This window comes from Schistocerca piceifrons, chromosome 1 (assembly GCF_021461385.2).
Source record: "Schistocerca piceifrons isolate TAMUIC-IGC-003096 chromosome 1, iqSchPice1.1, whole genome shotgun sequence".
Classification (NCBI taxonomy): Eukaryota; Metazoa; Arthropoda; class Insecta; order Orthoptera; family Acrididae; genus Schistocerca; species Schistocerca piceifrons.
This window is the reverse complement of record NC_060138.1, coordinates 73,853,389-73,877,956: the sequence shown is the minus strand read 5'-3', so window position 1 is coordinate 73,877,956 and position 24,568 is coordinate 73,853,389. Positions and strand designations below refer to the sequence as shown.

Below are 24,568 nucleotides of genomic sequence, written 5' to 3'. Positions count from 1 at the left end.
GAGATTTGAAAAAGGAGTCTTGTGGTTGCTGTTGGTCATTTACTAGGTGGTAGAGGGCACTGAAGTTTCTCTTGATTTTCAACTATCTGCTGAATGCACTAACATACCCATACCATTGGCTACCCAACAGGGAGATTTGAAAAAGGAGTCTTGTGGTTGCTGTTGGTCATTTACTAGGTGGTAGAGGGCACTGAAGTTTCTCTTGATTTTTCAAGTTTTCAGACAGAGCAGACTGCCTCATGTTGTCTGCCTCCATCTCTGCTCTCTCGGACTGGCCGACGGCTGGGTCAGACATGAACAATCTCTCTCTCTCCCCTTCTATTCCTGCATTTCACTATCACTCAAACTGACAGATATATTTACAGTCGAACATGGACCAGCCCTTGTGTACATTGTGCCGCCAGAATATGGTCAATATTTCTGGCTTTCATTTCAAACTGTCTCCCTTTCAGAGCGCCCCCTCTCCCAGCCTTGACACGGACACCTCCACACTAGGTGCAGTCTATATACAATATAAAGAATAATGCAAATACCAAATATGTGGTCATCATGTGCTTCAATACAGGAACATCAACAATATTATGAAAAAGATAGATTGTTACTCACCATGAGGATGTCATCCTGAGTTGCAGATAGGCACCATGAAAAGACTGTTATATGTAGAGCTTTTAGCCAATGTCTTCTTCAGAAAGAAAAACACACATGCATTCACACAAGGAAGCAAATCTCATGCACAGATGACTGCTGTCTCCAGCCAGAATGCAACCGCGACATGTTGAACTGAAGCACCAATCCAGAGTGGGATGGGGAAGGGGGAGGGATAGCAGGGTATGGGTAGGAGGAAAGACGTCAAGCTGCCACACACATATTTCTGTGGCACACCCAGGTTCAAGGCATGCCAAATCCACTTGCCCAGACTTCTTATTCCAGTCCTGTCACAGGCTTATCCTACCACATTAGAGGCCTGTGAAAGCAGTTATATCATACACCATCTCTGCTACAACCACTGCACAGCTTTTTATAGTGATATGACTACCAATCAACTGTCCACCAGGATGAATGGCCCCCACCAAACTTTGGCCTAGGGCAAAGTGGACCTGCCTGTGAGACAACATGCAGCTGAACATAGCATGCTCGATTTTAATTGGTGCCCCACCACCTGGGCCATTTGGATCCTTTCCTCCACCTGCAGCTTTTCTAAACTGCACAAATGGAAGTTATCATTACAACACATTCTCCGGTCCTGAAATCAGCCTGCCCTCAGTCTATGGTAACTTATGGTCCCCACACTCTCCACCCAACAGTTTCCATCCCCTCTGTTCTATCACCTCCTCCCAATCCATGCCCCATCACTCTCATTGTGTACTGCTCCCTGCAAACGCAACCACCGGTCCTTTCCCATTCTCTGTACCTCGCCTTTTCCATTCTCCTTCCCCCCCCCCCCCCTCCTACCCCCCACTTCCCCCTTTAGCCCCAAGACACTGCACCTGGCAACACACTCCATCTGGCAGTGCTGACTTCTCTACTGCCACCCACACATTGTTATCCCGCCCCCTACACCACTGCACTACAGACTGCTGCTTCAGTTTGACACAACACAGTTGCATTCTGGCTGGAGCAGCCAGAGATAGCAGCCACGTGGGCATGAAGTCCACTTGCTTGTGTGAATGTGTGTGTCTTCCCATTTCTGAAGGAGGCTTTGGTTCAAAGCTCAATGTGTAACAGTCTTTTCGTTGCACCTGTCTGCAACTTAACATGTCCTCTTTACTGCAGAAATAATAACTTGACACTAATCATATAATTTATACCAGTAAGATGCTAACTTTTACCCCTGAAGCTATAAGACTACTACCGCTATATTACACAGTATTCCTTGTAATAATTAACTAAATGATGAATTTCACTTGGTTAGACTCTTATGTGATCATTCATTCACTGTGAATGGTCTACATTATTTTGCTATATTTGAAATAAAGCATTTTCTTAAAAGTGCAATAGTATTACATTTCAAGATGTAGTTCACTTTTTAAATCACATCTCAGAAAATAAGTGTATAAGGCAAGAATTTTCATTGTTTTAATTTTGGAACAGACCATTATTAAGCAATCATGGCATACTACAGCTTGTACTCAAACAGTTCAAGTATAATAACACATGAAACAGAATAAAGAACTTTGTAAATATAAGGTAACAGATAAAACAATCTGTTAGTATCTGTTACTACTCTAACAATTAGAAAATTAAACAAAAGTTGTCTTACAAGATGTCTCAACAGTGCTTCGTCCCAGACGTCTTCAATATCGCCTTCGAAATTCTTACTGTAGCTCGATGAGATAGTCTGCAGAAAGAAAATAATTTTCATGAATTCCAAGTGCAAATTTTGAAACATAATAATATATTTTTTAAACATGCAAGTTCAAGTTACAATAAAATAGACATCATCCACTATATCAGTTGTGTGAGACCTGAATTTCTCCTCAAATATACAATGTTCAAATAATTTATGGGAATACAGACAGGTGACTTCCTCAACAACTGCCAATATTTTGACAGCTGACCACCCTGTCATTGTCAAGGCAAACCTACAGCAAGGTGACCCATGCCAGAAGTTATCAAAAGTGAAAATTACTAAACAATGGGTGAGGCAGCATAAATTTGCATAAATTCTGCATGGTATCCTACTCCCTCCCTTGTCAAAAAACAGAGGGTCAGAATCAATTCTACATCACCCTTTCCCATTGTTTAGTAATTTTCACTCTTGATAACTTCTGGCATTAGTCATATTTGGTTGTAAGGTAGTGCTAATGTTTACACTGTGTGTGTGTGTGTGTTTCATCTTTACAGAATTGCTCTGCAAACTGAGGTTTTAAATTCACTAGCACAGCACTTATTTGCTGCAGATTTGCTTAGAAAAGGACAGGGTGGTCAACTGCCAAAATACTGGTCATCAATTATGTCACCCAGCTGCTTTCCCATAAATTATTTGTATATCAGTCCTTTATTTGCATTATAAAAGTGCTGCATTACAAATGTGCCTGTTCAGTGCTGAGTGCCTACTCTATGTGGTGAGTAGCCAACTATCATAATTTACAGATAATGTAAATGATATCATACATGTACAGTGCATTACTCATGGCAAAACAAGTCATTCGAGGAGGCTGAGCGAAATGCCTTCCAGTGACACTGATTTAGGTGTATTTTAACAACACCATTTCTTAAAGCTCACCATTTGGTGTGGTATGTATTCTGAACATACAGAACCAGGGGATTCACATGTGTTATCTTTGTTTTCATATACACAGAAACTAGGATAGAAGACAAACTAATGCTCTGCTTTATTCCTCGGTGTAGATAAGCAGCACTGTTTATTCCTTAATGCCAACTGATTAAAGTCTATGTGAGAGATGGTTTACCATACTTTTCTTCCAACCTTTTGAACTGGCACCCTGTACAGTTTCTACAATTACTGATCCAGCCACTACATATGACATGAATGATGTTCCATAATAACTGTATCAGTCACATTACAGTACACTTTTACCAATGTACCTGTCTACCAAAGGCACCATCTGCCACAACAGAGTACATCATAAGCTTAAAATTCAATTACTGTAAAGGCATAAAATCAGAAGGACCCTGAATCAGTAACCTGGAATGGCAATAACATTCTCCAAATGGTATGCAGTTGTGTAAATGATAATGGTGACATGCAGCAACAGCACCAGAAACTGTTGTCAGCAAAGAGTGAACAGCATCAGAACAGCAGGTAGCAGAACAGAAATGTAAGAGATGAACTGTACAAATAATGTCACTGCTGACTGTTATATCACAAGTTTCTTGCAGGTTTATGGTTCTTGTAGCTTCCTACACAACTTCATGGAGTGGAAAATTACTTTCAGCTCTTTATTATTGGCACTAGCCTAGAAGTTAGCTTTAGTGGGTCACAGAAGGAAGTTTAGAGTGTACCATCTTACAGACAGTAATGTCATTAGAGTTGGAACACTAGCTGTAACTGAAAATGATGGGCTGATAGAATGAGAAAAGGTAGGGTGGCGATGGGGGTAGTGCGTTACTAGCCAAAGCTATAAACCCACATTACACCTTGCACTAATACGTGAATGATAACAACACGGGGAGAAGTACCTAGCATCTGAACTGGCAAATGATCATGAAAGTCCTTTTTCAACTTTGCTTGCCTTTAGGCATGTTATATGCCGGGCACAGTACCAACATGCAGTTGAGTTGATGCTTCACACACTCATTCATCACTTAATATGGAACTATAAGAAGTTATCACAAGTGATTGAGGGGTATTGTGGAAAACCTATCGTTGGGTGTATTTTTGTTCCACTCCTGACACATACAAATAGTGTCATCGCCATTTCCCTCATTTATTTCCAGCTGCAGATGGTAACACGGAATGATTCTTCGATAAATAACCACCAATACCAAAGTGGCATCGAACTGAAAACTATGAAGTGAATCGCCAGATGTGCTTCTGGATTTACGTTCAAGTGTGCACTACGGAGTTCTTACCCGTTATGCTTACTGCTATAATCGCGCTCGGGGTTAAATTTCTTAAGGGTGATAAAAGCAATGTGTTAGGAGTATAAAGAAACACAGTTGTAATATAGTTGGGTGTTAGCATAAGTTACACATTCTCACTCTGTTGGATCCAAGTAATTACTGGGAACGGCCATTCCTCCCCAGTTTGCGCAACAATTGGTTTCCTCCGGAGCGCAGTACTCTGAGGGCCGTAGGAGGTAGCATAATGCTGCTCGCTGGTCAAATTCCCACGATGTCCTGCCCTAGGTCAACAACGGCGCTCTCAATCAACACGTGCACTCGCGAACAACTGCCGAACGGCGACTAAAGACAGAGGGCGCGGGAGGTGTGTCCAAAATAGGCTCGGTTCAGCGTGAAAAAGACGGAGGCAGCTTCTGCGGCAGGCTCGCTATTTCTGTCGCTAGCGGCTAGCCCCTCCACCGCTCTCCGCAAGCAACGCAGAGCTGCGGCGCGCGTCTGCTGTAGCGGCGCGCAGAACGCCTGGCGGCACATCAGCATGACAGCTGCTACCCCTAAAGTCACAATTTTTCTTGACATCACGCTTCAACATAATGTTCAAAGACAACAGAGGTGTGACACTGCAAGCACACGGCATATTTCCGCGAACTACAGCGCACCGTGAACACGCAGTGAACAGCTTTCCTATTTAAATTACGGATGCGTGATGATCGATATTTACAAAGTATCAATGTTGGATGAATAGAAATCGATGTTTCAGTATCGATACTGAATTCTCTGGAACATTGTAACATCGATGTTGTATAAGCTGCAACATGGTCGCGTACTGAACAGTGACCCGAATGTAGAATAAATTTCCTTTACTACACTTCTATGGTCACAAATTTTTTTGTCATCAGACTACCGGTTTCGGACTATAATTACATCTTCAGATCTGTTTTATATTAGAACATGGTTTTTTTATAAAATAGATCTGAAGATAGTCATTATAGACCGAAACCGGTAATCTGATGACAAAAAGTTTGTGACCATACGCGTAAAGTAAAGGAAACTTATTATCGATGTTGAACACAAAATATTAACCTTCGATGGTGGCAGAAAACCAGATTACTTGTTACAACCGTCAGTTTTTTCGTCATTTAAACGAATCTTTTTCTGAACTTATATCGACATCGGTGCAGTGGCTAAGGGAGCAGCAGAAATAACATTTGGAAGAGAAAGTCATATATTGTGCTTTGACCACATGCTCAGTTTGTTAGCAAAAAGTTCTACTGAAAAGACTGGCAAACTGCCTGCGTTTATTACTGCTTTGAAAAGGATTATAATGTGGTTTAAACAAATTGTATTAATAAGTGGTGAACTAAAGAGATGGTTGTGACCAATGGAAGTAGTTCATCATGAAATTTGCGTAGGAAAGTACGTTGCAAGCAGTAGGCCTACAGTAACCCCAATAACTAGTGTGTTGAATATCAAAATACCTGGCATGTAACCAACTGGAAATAATCTGAAGAGGAACATCATATAAGAAATCAAAAAGCGATTGCTACCATCTGAACGTTATAAAATACCACAAGAAAAGAATAATGAGCAAACGGACCTAAGTTTAGTTATTATCTGAAAGATCGCCTTCTACGTGATAAACAAGACCCATTAGAAGTATGGAATCACATGATCTGTACTACCTGTTCTAAGCTACAAAAAACTGGACCCGATATTTAGCTCCTGAAAGACTGATCTCAAAAGCAGACTATGCTCTCAATCAAAATCAGAGTAGCCCAAGGGAGAAACTGCTGTCAAAACTTTTATTTTTACATTCTGTAAATAGAAAATTGTGGTATATGCAATATTAATTATTGCTGTATTTATTGGTTAACAAATATGGTATTTAACTGTATGTTATTCGGATGTTACTTTTTACGCCATTCTTTAAATTTATCATCTGACATCGATGATTATATGTCAATACTGCAACTAAAATGAACATCGATGATTCGCCAACATCGCCCATCCTTCCACAGAACTCGTGCGACATCGTTGTTAAATGATTTCCATTCGTCCCGATTTTTCTGAGACAAGTTTTCTCGGACCCGATAACACTCGTTGGGGAGAGTGTAAGGTCTTGGATTTTGCCTTGGCTAGCGTTAAACTATGCACCTGTTATTTTGGTTATTTCTTTCAGAACACTGGAAAACATCCATAGCGATATTACAATGCGTCGATCACTTGATAAATGAGCCTGTGTAAGCATTCCCGTTCAATAAATAGATTTTATAGAAAACTCGTTGGCACCGCGATCTCATCAACAATGGGAGTGTTGGGACTTCGGAGGTCGATGTCCGTAACAGCGTTATTGCCTGTGCGTATTCGTCATTGTTACGGTAGCTACAACTGTTATTTTGATAAATGGTATTGCAATACAATTATTCAATGCGATAGTTTTTGTTCTCAAATGTAAACGAAATCAATTATCCCAAATGCCACTGCACAATTTGTTGTGGAGCAACTTTTAAATAGATAATAATATTTATTTCAGTAGTCAGCGATTCTGAGAGTCATGAGGGTGATTTCGCGCAGGCCCAGTTTCGAAAGTGTAGTATTTCTTGTTTCATAAACTTCAGTTCAAACCATGTAATATTTGGATACGCGAATTATATTTGTAATAAACTGGAAGTAAAATCATCGCAATCTGGAAGGCAGGTGACCAATAGAACGCGCATGGCATGTTGCCCACTGCGGAAGTTCACTTACCACTTTCGTTCAAGAAATATACAGATAGGCCTAACATTATCAAGGACTCTGAAACGGTTCCCAAACTTGCTGTTCTGTCGTTTATCAGAACACTCTGTCAGCGAGACGGCACTTGCTTAAGTGTGGAGCTGTAGCGGATATTTCAAAATTTCGCGTTTGACGGAACTTCTCTCTACAATAATAGGGGGGATATTTTAATGTGTGACAGAAGTGCTTGCTTCATCCTACATACTGAATGATCGACTAGCCACGTACATCTGTTCATTAATTTTTTTGTGAAATGTTGCATATTTTTTAATCTACAAGCATAAATCAGTTATCATTTAAGGTGTCTGTATTGTTGGATGACCAATTGAGTAAGAATCATTTTGATACATTGGATGCAACTATTTTGTAAGTTATATGGCCACCAGTGAAGATCACACGACCAAAATGATTTTATGTATCGGCAAGATTTGAACGAAAATAGTAGCAAAAAGTTATTTTATCACAAAGTGTGCGAGGGTCATTCAGTAATTAAAGAGACAAATTGGTCTTGAGTAAAAAGCATTTATTTTTACAAAACAATACTTTTTCTACTTTTCAACATAATCCCCTTGAACATTTATGCACTTGTTCCTGCGGGCTACAAGCTTTTTTATTCCGGTTGCAAAGGGCTCTTTATCTTGATGTTTGCACCAATTTCCCACAAACTTTTTCACGTCCTCGTTGTCCTGGAACCTCTTCCCACGTAATGCCTCCCTCAGTGCACCAAACAAATGGAAATCACTAGGTGCTAAATCAGGACTGTAGGGGGGATGGTTTCACGGGTTAGTTGAGCAATATGAGGACGTGCGTTGTCTTGTTGGAGAATCACACCTCTCCTCTGAAATGCACAACGTCTCTTCACCTTGTTTAAAAGCAAATCAGAATAGTATTGGCTGTTCATTGTACGCTGTTCTTCGAGATAATCACAAAAAACTGGACCTTCAGCATCCCAAAACACCGCCAACATGACTTTTCCTGCTGATGCTTGGGTTTTGAATTTTTTCTGGACAGGTGATTTGGTGTGCTTCCACTCCATGCTCTGGCTCATGATAGTAAACCCAAGTTTTGTCACAAGTTAAAATTTTGTTGAGGAAGTGCTCACCTTCCCTTTCATAATGTCGCTTCTGCTCTGTGCACACTCTCAACCTTGTTTTCTTGTGTAGCCCCATCTTGCACATGTTTTGCTGTACTTCATCTTGTTACAGATAATGTTATGAACTGTATCAGCACTAACTTGAACCTTACCAACTATGATTTACACAGTCACACGGTGGTCGGCACGAATAATGTCATCAATCGACTTTCAAGTGAGGGAATTGAAATTGTAACTGGTCGGCCAGAATCGTGTTCGTCAGTCACTGAGTCGCGATCATTTTTGAACTGCTCTACCCAATTGTAAAAATTTGCACGATTCATACATCCTTCACCATAAACTTCAGACATTCTGTAGCATATATTCAGTGGTTTCTCGCCGTCAGCTGTTTTCTCGCCGACAGCAAGTAAAAAACGAATAACAGAACGTTGTTCAACTAATGTGGTCGTTTCAAGCGGACTCGCTATATATTTTGAGGTTATAGACAAAACAATGTTGATACATCAGCGGATCAGGGCTCATCCCAGTGATGCCAATTTAAAGCCATAAGAGTACCAAACTTGCCCTTCTAACAGTTTTTTTCCCAAACCAATTTGTCTCTTTAGTTATTGAATGACCCTCGTATTTACGTAAGCATAGTCTCTAATAAGCTTCCGGTAATCTCAGGCGCCTTTCCTTACAGAAGACACTTGTGAAAGCACTACCGTTGCAAAATCTCTTCTAATGCATTTGGCGGCCGCATACATTGTTAGGAAATTTGCAGTAAATCTTGTGTTAGTGTAGTAGTTAAACAGGTTAACTTATTTTTATCCAAACCATGTACGTCACATGAAAGTGGTTAAACTACTCCAACAATGACTGCAGAAGCCCCAACTTATTTTCATGACGTTTCCACATGAAAAAAAAATGGTAAATGAGGGCCTATAGCTGGAAAAGTTGCAATCTGGTGATTCAGCTTTGTAAATGTAATCAAACCGCAGTGTTTGTGTTAATATTCTTGGAAACGTTGCTGTTTACTATAACAGCGCCACGAAATGTCCGATGCCGTAAGGCGAAGGGAAATAGATAAAACGAGGAAACAAAGGATTATCATATCTGCAAAATCTGCCAAGCAATACCTACCGGTAAGCCATGACAAAAAAGATCTGTTGCGTTGCAAGCGATACTTAAGGCAACAATAGGTACGGGTTGATTATGAGTTTTTTGTAGGTGGGTGGGTCTGCAGCTCGTGGTCGTGCGGTAGCGTTCTCGCTTCCCACGCCCGGGTTCCCGGGTTCGATTCCCGGCGGGGTCAGGGATTTTCTCTGCCTCGTGATGACTGGGTGTTGTGTGCTGTCCTTAGGTTAGTTAGGTTTAAGTAGTTCTAAGTTCTAGGGGACTGATGACCACAGATGTGAAGTCCCATAGTGCTCAGCGCCATTTTAACCATTTTTTTGTAGGTGGAGTGAAATATTCTCTTCGTTCACTAACGCATACAATGTATATATTCCCGAACTGACTATCTGCTTCAGCAGGTTTTGTGGTTACATTCATTCGAGTAATTTGATACGTTTTTAAAGAATTTTTTAACAGTCAAGATAATAGCACATAATACTGTCAATAACCTGTGACTACTAATAAAATGCGAACTCACACAACTTAAAAAGTAGATGACACTTCTGCCTTTAATGAGATCACAGTCACGCTCTTTTGCGGCTATGAAGTTTCCAGGGCGAAATGCGCTTCTTATAGAATACTGGCTTCTCCAAACGAACTCCCCGTCAGTTAGCAGCTAGCTCAGCAGTAGACTGTCGCCGCAGCTAAAAGCGCCAACTGGTATTGTATCGCTACCAATACATCAGTCGTGACAATACTGTCACATTAATACTCGGCAAAACGTCAGTCGTCGAATTCTTTGCGCGAAGTGCCAGTAGTATATTCACGGGGGCGAACGATTAGGCGTGGGCGATTAATTGCAACTAATCGATAATCCTTACTATTAATCATTTCAGCTTTCCCACGGCTTTTACTTTTCTGTTTTAAAGCTTGTTTAGTGTTGACTTGCTGTCTATAGCTTCATTCCAGGGAGAAGTCAGAGTATGCCCCAATACTCGCAGTGTGACAGCACAAGTCGAACGTTATATTCTTTTTACGTTTGTTGACAACATCAGCGATGTAACAGCAGTGGCAAAGTAGCATGGCAAAGTTTTGTATTTTGTGTGTCAGTTCAGAAATAATTAACATAACACATGTGTTTGAATATAAACGTCTCTATGATGTGTTTACAGCAAGCTTTGTTACTTATTTGGTAAATTATACCGTACTGTAGCTGCTGCCTAGGGATGGCGGTTAACGCTGAAACATGTTTTCGGGTATATAGTTTTTTTTTCAACGCCAGTTTAACCGGCCTATTAAAACTGCTCAAAATAACTGATTTCTGAAATTAGGGATTTCGGTTTGTTATTCCTATTATTTCCTGTAATGAAAGTAGAGATCGAACTGAGATTGAAAAATATTCACGCTCTCAGTATCAAGATACATAGAATCAAATGTTAAATACAATACGCAAATAAAGGAAAACGTAGTTCGTCCACCATTCGCTGCTTTTCTTCTAAGTGATAAGTGCTTGACTACTACATAAAATCACCAGTATTCTCCTACTGATTTCAGTTTTTTCAAAATCATGTTTTAATCAGCGATCGTAACACCACTTGGACATTACGAACAGTCAGTGCTAAAGGGTGACAACTGAGGCTGAAGAACTCTATTTTTCGTATTAGTTTGTCCGTTTTCAAGGGGTAACGGCATGTTGTGTGGACCCAGGCAGCAGATCGGCTGCTTTCAATTTCCATTGTAAACTATGAATGAAGTGTTAAGTTTCCTCCTTGTATATTGTCGCAAGTTTGTTGTGGCTCCTCCTCCTTTTAATCTTTTAAAACAAACGGAGCATTGTACTTCATTGATATCACACTTCGTAAAACACTCCCAGGCTAGGGATAGCGTCATTCTGTAATACAACGGATGTCCTACGACGACAGTGAGAACCATATAGACCAGGAGCGGGCTAGTTTTGCACACTGCATGTACACGCGTACCATCCAATCTGCCACGCTACATGGCAACGGGTAAATTAATGTCTCAAGCAATCTGTACCAATTTTTATGTCATGTGTTTGTTGCTCGTTTGTGTGAGCATTATTATTAAAATAGCACTGATCCTTTTTCCCCGTTTTCTATAATAACGGAATACCTCATGGAAATTCAAATTTTACGAAGAATAATTACTCGCTTTTTAAAAAAGTTTATTTAAAAACGAAAAATTTTAGTACTGCTGCTATGGCTAATTCATTGCTTTTTGCGTTACCCGGTTACTAGTAAAAAATAAAAAGGCCTGTTGTTATTCAGAACTAAAATACCGGTATCGGTTTTAACCGACCGGTTTTCCCATTCCTACTGCTGATCGGTACGAGGCGCGCGAACCCGTCAGTTGCGAGCATAAGACGAAAATAAGTAAAAATTACACCTTTCACGTCCCCTCCCTACATGGCGGCAGTCCCAGTCGCACTTCCATCCGTAACAAAGCTTTATTGTTGTGTCAACTTTCAAAGTTACAGTATGCAGATATGAACTAAGTTAAAGGAAGTATGCTATAGAAATATTTTTAGAAAGGTGACAGACGTTTACGTAAATGTAAGCTGTGTTTCAAGGCCTTGAAACGTATGAGAAATGCAACAAATCTTGAAAATTACTCCTTCTGAAAGACTGTGTGCATTTTCAACTTTTTTGAGGCGTAATGAATAGTCCAGTCTATTTCGGGCATGCAGCAACGCAAACAAAATTACTTCCACTGATATTTCGGCCGCGTATCGTCCGGCCATTTTCAGAGTAAGTCGCAAGTCTTGCGACTTACTCTGAAGATGGCCGGACTTGCGACTTAATCTGAAAATGGCCGGACTTGCGACTTACTCTGAAAATGGCCGGACGATACGCTGCCGAAATATTAGTGGAAGAAATTTTGTTTGCGTGAAATTTAATGGACCTTCTGAAAGAGTATTTTCTGAGGCAGGGAACAAAGCGGGAGCTTGTCGTTCGAGAGTCAATGGAAAATGTTCGGATTTAGGTTATGACATGTTCCATATGTCAGCCATCATTGGCGATGATGTGGCGTCAGACGAATAGCGAAATTCTGCATGACTTGTTGAAGTGTCGGAACATCGATGCTGTCGACGACCTCCTGAATGGCTGTCCTCAGGTCAGCAATGAATTTGGGGTTATTGGTGTTCACCTTGTCTTTAATATAGCCCCTCAAAATGGAGTCGCAAGCGTTCAGATCCGGAAAATATGGCGGCCAATCGAGGCCCATGCCAGTGGCCTCTGGGAAACCCAGAGGCAGAATGCAGTCACCAAAAAGCTCCTCGAGGACATCAAACATCGTACTGCTTCGATAGGGTCGACCTCCGTCTTGCATGAACCACATTTTGTCGAAAACGGGGTCACTTTGGATAATGTGTATCAAATCATCTTCCAAAACCTTAACGTACTGTTCAGTATTCACCGTGCCATCAAGGAATATCGCACCGATTACTGGACATTGCACACCACACAGTCGCCCATTCAGGGTGAAGAAGAGACTCCTTGATCGCGAAATGCGGATTCTCAGTCCCCCAAATGTGCCAATTTTGCTTACTGACGAACCCATCCAAATGAAAGGGGCTTCGTCGGTAAACGAAACAATGGATGCGCATGCTAATTCCCGTCATGCACCGCGGCCAATCGTACAGTTTGAACGTCCTAACGTAAACGGTCCAGACGTTATGGCGATTTTATTTCATATAATTCAATAACTGTCACCCTGTAAATTAGTATGCCTCAGTACACTCCCCGAAAGAAATGGTGCTTGTAAGTATATTCACGACAGTGTCTGTGTTGAAAACAATATTAAATAGCTTTCATAATAAAAGTTAATTAGGTACTATCCGCGCAAACTAAGTTGACACTCGGCGCGGCGGCTGATGGGAGCGACAATTAATGGGAAACACTTTACAGTCAGTGCCATCAGCCGCCAAGCCGGGTGTCAACTTGGTTTGTGAGGACAGTGTGTGTTTCTGGTAAAAACAAAAAAATATGATAATTATGTATTTGATAAAACTTAGTAACTATTGTTAGTTACAAAACGAAGAATACAAATGTTATAGTGCCGCTGTATTTTTTGTAGAACGAATCTTTTTATCCCAGAATTTTACCAGAATGTCGAACCATGATTTCAGACATCTCGTACAAGCAATTGGTCGAAAATTGCTAGACCCGATACAAATATAAAAGAGGTTATATCAGTTACAACCCAATCGGCGATAACCGTTCGTTTTTAGCTACTGGTGATTTAATGTATCCGCTTAAAGTGCAATAATCGTCTTCGTACCAGAAGTAGGAAATGCTTTGGTAGAATGACTGAAGGAATTCATTAAGTCTGAAATAAGAATACAATTTTTATCTATATTTTTTTTTTGTTGACTAGCACACGCCATTGTTTATCCTATCAGTTCCTGCTTCAGACACGTCTCGAAACAGTGTGAAACTTATTGCACGAAATGCAAACTACGTGGACGAAGAGCCACGTGCGCTTCCACTCTTCCTATGCACCTTTTTTTCCCTCTTATTTGGCATAGGTTCGAAATTTTCGGATTTTTTTTATGCTTCATCAAGCGTGATTCCGAGCTCATCAGCAACAACTTGTCGGCTGTCCTTTTTAAAATTGCGATCTTCATATACATTGCTTTCGACGTTCCCAGCAATGGTCGTAGACGAATCGCGTCTGTGAAATCCTCGTTTGTCTACTTCTCCACTGCTAAACGCAACAAACTCACAAAAAAAACTGACAAAAACATGTGGACGTGTGCGCGCAACTTACGAACAAAAGCATATCGGTATTGAACGTTATCATGCACAGATTTGAACTTTGGAACAGACTGCCTTTATTTTGGTTATCGTTTCGTTTTTATTTCTGAATAAAGCTTATTCTTTCATTCTTTACTCCCGTTGAATTTAGGTCCACACGTGTTCGCAGATACGAAGATGGTGCAAAACATTTTTTGAGCATTTTGTGTCTTGTCAATGTAGATGGGATGTTTGTATGTGAGTCATCAACATTTTCGGCGCAAACTCACGCACAGTCTCTTTAGCAATAATAGTTCAAATATACTATAAAGCATGACACTTGTGTATAATAGGGTACGAGTTTGCCACGAGCAAAACACGGAACTGAGGACTTGCGGATGTAGCACTTAATATCATCAACAGAAACCTGATGAAATTTGTAACGTCATACAGTTCTACAGAACATGACAGTTCGAGAGGGCGGAAAAGCTGTGTACTATCCGTGCCGTTAGTTGATGCACCTATTTACAAAAACTTAAATACACTCCTGGAAATTGAAATAAGAACACCGTGAATTCATTGTCCCAGGAAGGGGAAACTTTATTGACACATTCCTGGGGTCAGATACATCACATGATCACACTGACAGAACCACAGGCACATAGACACAGGCAACAGAGCATGCACAATGTCGGCACTAGTACAGTGTATATCCACCTTTCGCAGCAATGCAGGCTGCTATTCTCCCATGGAGACGATCGTAGAGATGCCGGATGTAGTCCTGTGGAACGGCTTGCCATGCCATTTCCACCTGGCGCCTCAGTTGGACCAGCGTTCGTGCTGGACGTGCAGACCGCGTGAGACGACGCTTCATCCAGTCCCAAACATGTTCAATGGGGGACAGATCCGGAGATCTTGCTGGCCAGGGTAGTTGACTTACACCTTCTAGAGCACGTTGGGTGGCACGGGATACGTGCGGACGTGCATTGTCCTGTTGGAACAGCAAGGTCCCTTGCCGGTCTAGGAATGATAGAACGATGGGTTCGATGACGGTTTGGATGTACCGTGCACTATTCAGTGTCCCCTCGACGATCACCAGTGCTGTACAGCCAGTGTAGGAGATCGCTCCCCACACCATGATGCCGGGTGTTGGCCCTGTGTGCCTCGGTCATATGCAGTCCTGATTGAGGCGCTCACCTGCACGGCGCCAAACACGCATACGACCATCATTGGCACCAAGGCAGAAGCGACTCTCATCGCTGAAGACGACACGTCTGGATTCGTCCCTCCATTCACGCCTGTCGCGACACCACTGGAGGCGGGCTGCACGATGTTGGGGCGTGAGCGGAAGACGGCCTAACGGTGTGCGGGACCGTAGCCCAGCTTCATGGAGACGGTTGCGAATGGTCCTCGCCGATACCCCAGGAGCAACAGTGTCCCTAATTTGCTGGGAAGTGGCGGTGCGGTCCCCTACGGCACTGCGTAGGATCCTACGGTCTTGGCGTGCATCCGTGCGTCGCTGCGGTCCGGTCCCAGGTCGACGGGCACGTGCACCTTCCGCCGACCACTGGCGACAACATCGATGTACTGTGGAGACCTCACGCCCCACGTGTTGAGCAATTCGGCGGTACGTCCACCCGGCCTCCCGCATGCTCACTATACGCCCTCGCTCAAAGTCCGTCAACTGCACATACGGTTCACGTCCACGCTGTCGCGGCATGCTACCAGTGTTAAAGACTGCGATGGAGCTCCGTATGCCACGGCAAACTGGCTGACACTGACGGCGGCGGTGCACAAATGCTGCGCAGCTAGCGCCATTCGACGGCCAACACCGCGGTTCCTGGTGTGTCCGCTGTGCCGTGCGTGTGATCATTGCTTGTACAGCCCTCTCGCAGTGTCCGGAGCAAGTATGGTGGGTCTGACACACCGGTGTCAATGTGTTCTTTTTTCCATTTCCAGGAGTGTATCTCAACCGTACGCTGTGGTCACAACAAATTGCAATAGCCTGGACTGCAACACGTGTGCATCTCAGTGTGAAGCGGCCCACCCTGGGAAAGACGTGCTCCGTACGCTTAGAGGCACCCTAGCTCCTGCCAAATGTCACAAAACAGAAATACGCCAAGGCGAGCTGCTAAGCCCGCTAAATGCAGCGTGGCAGCGTGAGTTTGTCCTCCACGAGGCAACTACAGGCTAGTACAAAGGTTTTCTTGTGCCAAGTTCGTACCCATCGAGACTGGTTGACATAGCAGCTAGCGTCAGATTACCACAAGAATCCAGATAAGCCTAATTTCCGGTCGCATGGGACGCCCTGCACCAGCAAGTAATCCCAGACATCGTAACAAAAACAAAAATCTCTTCCGCCCTCCTAGTTCTCGTCTAACAACAGTTGCATAGTGTTTCTCATCAGAACCAGTCTATCTGACGCCAATCAATCAAATTTTGGCTATTGAGGCGACTTTAATGCACGGTTGGCGGGATGAACACAGGTACAAGCCGTCCGCTTCTGAAAATGGTAAGCAGCGGCTGTGAACTGTAGAAGTATTTTGTTAAACCTTGATTTATTTAAGAGGATGAGCTATACCACTGGAACATGTGCGACGGCCTTTACGCTCCACGGAAATAAATATGCAGGTCTAAAATGAATGGCGCTTGGACCTCAACAGTTTCACGACGCTAATTCATAACGATACAATTTATTCCAAACGTTATCACACAGTATCACGCGAACAGTCGATACACATCAGCATATCAGAAACAGCACCAGCTTTTGCAGCTCATGCAAATCTCCTCCGTTACCCACGACAGCAATGACGAAAATGTGTATAGACAGTGGGTGGTGCATTCTTCTGCAGCATCACATTTCAAAAGTTTCTATTCTCTTCTTGTCCAAACTTCTTACAGGCCATGTTACACTACCATATATGGCTGTCCTCATGAATCCCTTACGTTCATACGTGTGTTTCAGTCCAGTTCCTTGTGTTTGATGCGAAGATGACCTTTCTCCGTAAAGAGCGTTATTTTATCGCTCAACTGAAGGCTTTAAAATAATTGTATGTATTGTGCTAGGGAAGAATGACGAAAATTAAATAACTGGGCGTTTGGATGAAAGTTTCGTGCCTCGAATCCCGTTCGTTAGAGTTATTTCAGTTTTGCAAAGCTTCCCCAACTTAATTTACACCTTACTTAAGGTATCTGAAATCCGACCAAGCAACTGCTAAAAATGGGTATATATTTTATCAAGTACGTTTCGTTTTACTGATTGAAAACACCACCAGTGGTTTGGAATCAAACATATTTACAGTTTCGCTTTGGTTGGTCGTGTCATAAATTAATGAAGTGTGATTTTCTAAATGCTTACTTAAATAATTTGTGAAACGAACTGTTTTTAGATCCACAACCAAACCAAAATTTTAAATGTGTTTAAGTCGAGACCACTAACGACGCTTCACATGAGTACAACGGAAAGCTTACGGCAAAGTAAGTACACATTCTTAAATTACGGTAACTGAAGAAAACTTCACAAGCAAAGATATCTAAAAAAAAAAAAAAACCTTTTATTGGATGGTCGGTTCTGACAGAGCTGTGCTGCCATATCTTATACTTCAAAACTCTTACAACAAATTGTCCACCGTGTGTTGCTGGTCGCTTCACACTGCATACGCACTTCCCACTACCATGAAGCATAAGATCCGATGATGACAGCACAGCTCTGTCGGAACGGATCATCCAATAAAATGCCTTTTTAGCGATCTTTGCCTCTGGAATTTTCTTCAGTCATCACACACTGCAGGTCGCCGCCAGACTGACAATGTCAGGAATATACAGCCTTTTTAATTAGTTGCATGGATGATTTGAAATACCTTAGGTAATTATGCAGTAACTACGAACACCACGGCCGCACAAGCGAAGGATTATACCTATTTTTATTAGCTGAGACGACTTGTCGAATGGAAAGCTAAGCCATGCCTAAACGAGTTTATTGCTCGAGCTGTAGCGCTTCGGGTAGGTGATACCAGGGTATTATTATTGCGTGTTTTACTCTATATCAACATCCATATTCTGGAAAGTAAAAACTAATCCGAAGTGCACGGCAGAGAGAACTTGCTATAGTATCACTGTTATGGTTTCATCGAGTTCCATCAGGGTTCGGAGCTTGGGAAAAATTACTGCTTAAACGTCTCTTTGCGCGCTGTTAATTAGCCTAATCTTATCTTCGTGATCCCAAAGGTAACGATATGTAGGGGACTGCAGAGTATTTCTACATTCCTCGCTTAATACAGGTTATTCGGGGAATAGTTGGCGTCTGTCTGCCTGTTTCATTTTTTCAGCGCTTTCGTGACGTAGTCCAGCGTATTAAACTAACCCCTGACCGTTCGCGTTGCACTTCTTTGCATAGGTTTAATATACCCTGTGGTTCCTGTTCGGTATGCATACCACACTGTCGATCAGTAATCTAGGATGGGCCGTACGGGTGTTTTGTAAACAATCTCCTTTGCTGACCGACTGCATTTTACCCAGAAGCATACAGGAATGAACCGAAGTTCCCCACTTAGTTTATCTGCGACTGAGCCAACGAGACCGTTCCATCGCACTTCTCCGCAAATTGTTACACCTAGGTACTTCTATGGGTTGGCTGATTCCAACTATGACACCTTCTTATTGTTATCACAGGACGCTACTAGACTCTGTTGTGTTGGCTCCGAGTCTCGGGTGCTATTCTCTTAGTGACGCAATGCGACACAACGTGCCTAACAAGCACAATCTGTCGACATCTGCTGTTCCCGCATTGACTTCTATCATAGCAGTTGCGAGACGCAGCCAGTTGCGGTGAGGAACAGACTGCGCACTTAGGGACGGATGCTTCTGTGGTGGCGTCGCGACTGGGTCTCAGCGCCCAGTTTCGGGTGAGTTTCACTTGGCACCTCGCCGGATCGGAAAGTCAACAGCCAGACTGATTTATGCGCAACCTCTGGGTACACACTGGCCACAAATTCGTAACTAAGAATCTCTCCCTCTCCGTCCCCCTCCCCCTTTCCTACCCCCCCCCCCCCCACCCTTCTCTCTCTCCACTCAAGAGCATTGCAGCTCACTTCAAGCGCACGTGTCAAATAAATGACATTCCCGCATGTGCGCCTACACATGCAATGTTGTTGCTGTTGTGGTTTCCAGTCCAAAGACTGTTTCAGTGCAAATCTCCACGCTACTCTATCCTGTGCAAGCCTCTTCAACTTCGAGTAACTACTGCAGTCTACATCCATTTGATGCTGCTTACTGGACCCGTCTCTTGATCTCACTCTGCAATTTTTATCCTTCCAGTACCAAACTGACGATTCCTTGATGTTTCAGAAAGTGTCCTGTCAACCGATCCCTTCTTTTGATCAAGTCATGCGACAAATTTCTTTACTCTCCAATTCCATTCAAGATCTCCTTTTTAGTTACGCGACCTACCCTTCTAATCCTCAGCATTCTTCTGCAGCATCACATTTCAAAAGTTTCTATTCTCTTCTTGTCCAAACTTCTTATAGGCCATGTTCCACTTCCATACATGGCTATCCTCCAGACAAAAGCCCCCAGAAAAGACTTTCTAACACTTAAATTTGTATTCGATATCCTTTGCTGTCTCTCACAGAATTACTATCTCATAGACAAACCTCAAAGTTTTTATTTTTTCTCTCCAAACTTTAATTCCCCTGTCTCACTCCCTTCTCAAACGCTGTTTCCGTTTCATGTCCTTCCACTCCTTTAACTGACGTCCGGTTTCTGTACACGTTGTACATAACTTTTCGCTCCATCTGTTTAACCCCCCCACCCCCCTCCTCCTGCCTTCAGAATTTCAAAGCGTGTATTCCAGTCAATATTGCCAAAAGTTTTTCCTAAGTCTACAAAAGGTATAAATATATGTTCGCCTTTCTTTAACCTATCTTTACCATAAGTAATAGGGCCAATATTGCCTCGCGTGTTCCAATATTTCTGCGGTACCCAAACCGATCTTTCCCGACATTGGATTTCTACCAGTTTTTCCATTCTTCTGTACGTAATTCCTGTCAGTACTTTGCAACCGTGGGTTATTAAATTGATAGTTCGGTAATATTCATACCTGTGAACGTCATCTTTCTTCGGAATTAGAATTACTACATTCTTCTTGAAGTCTGAGGGCATTTTCTCTGTCTCCTGTATCTTGGCAACCAGGTGGAATAGTTTTGTCATGGCCGGCTTCCCCTAGGACGTGAGCAGTTCCGAGAGACTGTTTTCTATTTCAAAGGCCTAGTTTCGGCTTTCGTGTTTCAGCCGAGAAGCCTATGCGTACGCTAGTCGTATGCTAGTGCTTTAAGTTCTTTGGAACTATGTGACCTTGGTTTAAGATTTACTTATCCACAGCTGTGCGCACCGCTGTTTCTCGCATTAGCATTTTTAACGTATTGTAGGCGCGTGGAGGCGGGACGGCGGGTATTTTGATATAGTTACGGTACATAAAAATTTGTGTTAAAGCAAGAGTCCAAAGCAGCAATACGTACATCAGAACTCTGGCTATGTCTCACTTTTTGTACACCATTTGGCATTATCTGTTCTTCGATCCACTAAACCAATGGTCGCGATATGTCCAGCGCAATCAAATGTAAGGATACAAAACACACAATGGACCAACAGTGAATGATCTGCGGCTCTAATCGTGTGCAAAACAAACAACAGAACAAACAAACAGAAGTCGTTGGTTCCCAGCTTTTCTCATACACATTCATTTATGTTTCTTTCCCTAGCAATGCCACCAATACTACCGTTAATCCTACCACTTACTACATCGTTTATGTAGTGTACCAAAACTACTGAACCGTAGTTTTGGTGGAGCATAGCTCGAGCCAGAGGTATTCTTGTTGGTATCATAATTTGCGCCACTAATTGCGTGCATCCGCCGGGTGAGCGGCGGTGGGTGCCCACCCGGCAGATACACGCGCAAAGAGACGCCCTCTTTGTGCGCACGCCTCTCTTCCGCAGCTAATTCTGGTCGCGGATTGCTGCCAGCGCCCGCACCAGGCTCCCCTTGCAGTTCTAGGCGTAAAGCCCCGCTGATTTACGAAACAGCTGGGACCTCTTTCTAGCACAGTTTGTGCTGTGTCTTTTAAGTTGTCTTCTTCAAACACGAGGCCTATCTTGTAGCGCTGTATACAGCACACAAAGGGGAGGCGCAGCGAGTCAAACATGTAAGGCCGTTAATCTGTCGGTCGTCCGCCAGAGACAAGTCAACACATGAACGTTCTGCTGGCTATCGCCTTCCATCGTGCGTCAAAGAAGCTGGGATTCCCACCTTTTAAAGTTTTTACAAATGACCACTGAATGGGGCCATCGACATGTGAGATTACTGCTGTTTTACAATTTGTCATTTGTTACTGTGGAAACAATGGCAACTCTGAACGATTACTTTGTTTGCAGTGAGCGCTTTTTTTTTTTTAAAAAAAAAAAAGAAAATCTCATTTTGTTCGCTTTCGTTCGTCACATCTGCTCGGGACGGACATCGTAAGACACTCGTTTTAGTTCGTAGTTGATCGGTGAACTCAGTTTTTTTGTTACAGAGGGCAGCTAACCCTCTGACCGAACACGCTTTTTTTTCCACCACGGCAACTTTTTATTTTATTTTACAAAAACAGTAACAAAAATGGCACAATAAAATGACATAAATAAGGTGACAGATAATTGCAGTCATAAATTATAGCATTCAAAGAATGAGTCTCTAGCAGTAGCACAATTTAGCACCTTCAACTGGTGGCAGTTCAGCATGCACATTTTCTTCTTCTGCAGCCTGAGGTTCCTCATCATCATTTCCCAGACCCAAATCAACCATTCAGTAAATCCTTGATGTGTGTTCCTTTCAGGGTAAATTACGTGGACAGAAGAGCAGTCCCAAACAACGACATCGCAAAATACTTCACTACTTAGTTATTTTTGTCAGTTCCAGCCTTCTAACCGCATCCTTATGGAGTTCAAGATCTTCCTTTACATCAGAGAAATGTTCAAATGTGTGTGAAATCTTATGGGACTTAACTGCTAAGGTCATCAGTCCCTAAGCTTACACACTACTTAACCTAAATTATCCTAAGGACAAACACACACACACCCATGCCCGAGGGAGGACCCGAACCTCCGCCGGGACCAGCCGCACAGTCTATGACTATAGCGCCTGAGACCGCTCGGCTAATCCCGCGGGCATTATATCAGACACCAGATGTTTGCCGCCATATTATTTTATCTGCTGTACTACTGATTTATTGCCGGCCGCGGTGGTCTAGCGGTTCTAGGCGCGCAGTCCGGAACCGCGCGACTGCTACGGTCGCAGGTTCGAATCCTGCCTCGGGCATGGATGTGTGTGATGTCCTTAGGTTAGTTAGGTTTAAGTGGTTCTAAGTTCTAGGGGACTGATGACCTCAGATGTTAAGTCCCATAGTGCTCAGAGCCATTTGAACCATTTGAACTGATTTATTTTTCATGTGTGAGCTACTAGGAATCCAGTTCCTAACCTATACCCATCCTGTTGAAGACAATTCGGAGCATGTTACCATATTTCTTATTGTCATTCTGATATTTAAGTATTTACTCGAATTCATTTTTCATACACATCTTGTATTCAATATGTTCATCGCTGAGCTACCGCGCCGGCAGCTCAAAGTGACGGTCGCGAAAAAATGTAAATTTACGTCAAAGTTTTTGTTGGTTTTATTTTTTACAATATTCGTAAGAGCCCAACTCTAACTGTACGCTGTCGGCGTTGAGCGCCCGTTAAGTTCCTTCCACAGGAATGCTTCGAATCACTCCAGTCAGCTTTTGGTGCTCAGTCAGTTCCAGAAAACGGTTGACTGCCATGCAGGGAGCCCGGGTTCGATTCCTGGCCGGGTCGGAGATTTTATCTGCTCGGGGAGTGGATGTTGTGTTGTCCTCATCGTCATTTCGTCATCACCGACACGCAAGTCACTGAAGTGATGTCAAATAAAAGACTCGCACTAGCCGGTCGAACAGGCCCAGGTGGCGTCTCCCTGCTAAAAATGCCGTACATCATTTCATTTCACCTCCAGAAAAGACTGTTGAGAGTTGGTCGTGCTTCCGTGAGCGGTGAATTTCATGAAGGTCAACCCGAATCGGTTGTTGTTCCAGAAAACATTGCATTTTATAAGTAAAAAAAATTAAGTGATCGCGTAACTACTCCACTTTTATGTAACCAAGTCAATTACTTTTGACGCAAGAATAGTTTACACGGACAAACTTAAGAAATATGTATATTATTGTTGTTCTTTGTACTCAATAGAACGTTCTTCATCATAATCAAAGGCAAAACTTTGCTGTAGTTATTGATAAATACGAAAGTTGTTTATGAAATAACAGAAGCATGTTTTATATAAGATCCACGAAGTACTGAAGTGATGTTTGATATATTTTTGTTTTGTGCCTTTTATATTTTACCTTTTTGTTGAGGGAATTGCGTTTTTTAGCGCTACGTGATACATCTATATGTTTTCTTTATTTTTACCGCAACGTTCCTCTGTTTCACGACACAAATCAACAATTTTATAATGAAATCTGAATTAAACATTGGCAAGCTCAATTTTGCTATAAATACTGTTTATTTTTAAGTACCAGACAGGAGGATAACAATGTAGAACAAAAATAAACTGTAGGTAATGCGGCCCCTTATACACCCTCAATCAGTTTCTAGGCGGTTTACCACTTCTGGTGTTTATGGGAATCTGGTAAGACAACGATCTCACACATAAAGAAAACGATCGTTATGAGGTAACGCCCGACAGGTATGCAACACACTTAATGTAAAGGTAACGCAGGCACGACCTTAACTGACCAAACCTGCTAGAGAAACTACCTTAGTCTGCAACTCTACCTCTGACTGAAAGTACATCTACATTAATAAACGGCTAAAACGGTCACTCATTTCCCGGCCGGAAGGTCGCCGATCTAATGGCTGCCAGGGGCAATTAAAACTTGTTTGTCAGCATTTCCTACAATTACTGACCAGGTTCAAACATTTAAAACGCTGTCACAATCTATTCATTGAAGGTATAACTGTATATTAAAGATTTAAGACAGTAAGGCACGTAATGAAGTTGGAAACAGTGTACATATCTTGAGGCAGGGTAACTCATGGCGCGCAAATTACCCACACTATATTCATCATCAGTTGACGATGAGAGCACTTAGCTACTTCCACCAAAATTTACACATAATTCCAAACTTTTTCTACACTTTTTCTCGTTTACATACCCACAAATTAATGAAAGGAAGTTTCATACAAGGTAGTCAAATTCATGAAAGGACTGGGGTTTGG

The 24,568-nt window shown here is 42.4% G+C and overlaps 1 protein-coding gene across 1 annotated transcript in view; it reads right to left on the bottom strand.

Moving 5' to 3' along the window:
• Positions 1–24,568, bottom strand: part of LOC124786696 (titin-like) — a 459,967-nt gene that overhangs the window by 29,376 nt on the left and 406,023 nt on the right. The window contains exon 15 of the mRNA XM_047254284.1: positions 2,261–2,338. Within this exon, the coding sequence (XP_047110240.1) occupies positions 2,261–2,338 (78 nt within the window). The remainder of the gene's footprint in view (positions 1–2,260; positions 2,339–24,568) is intronic.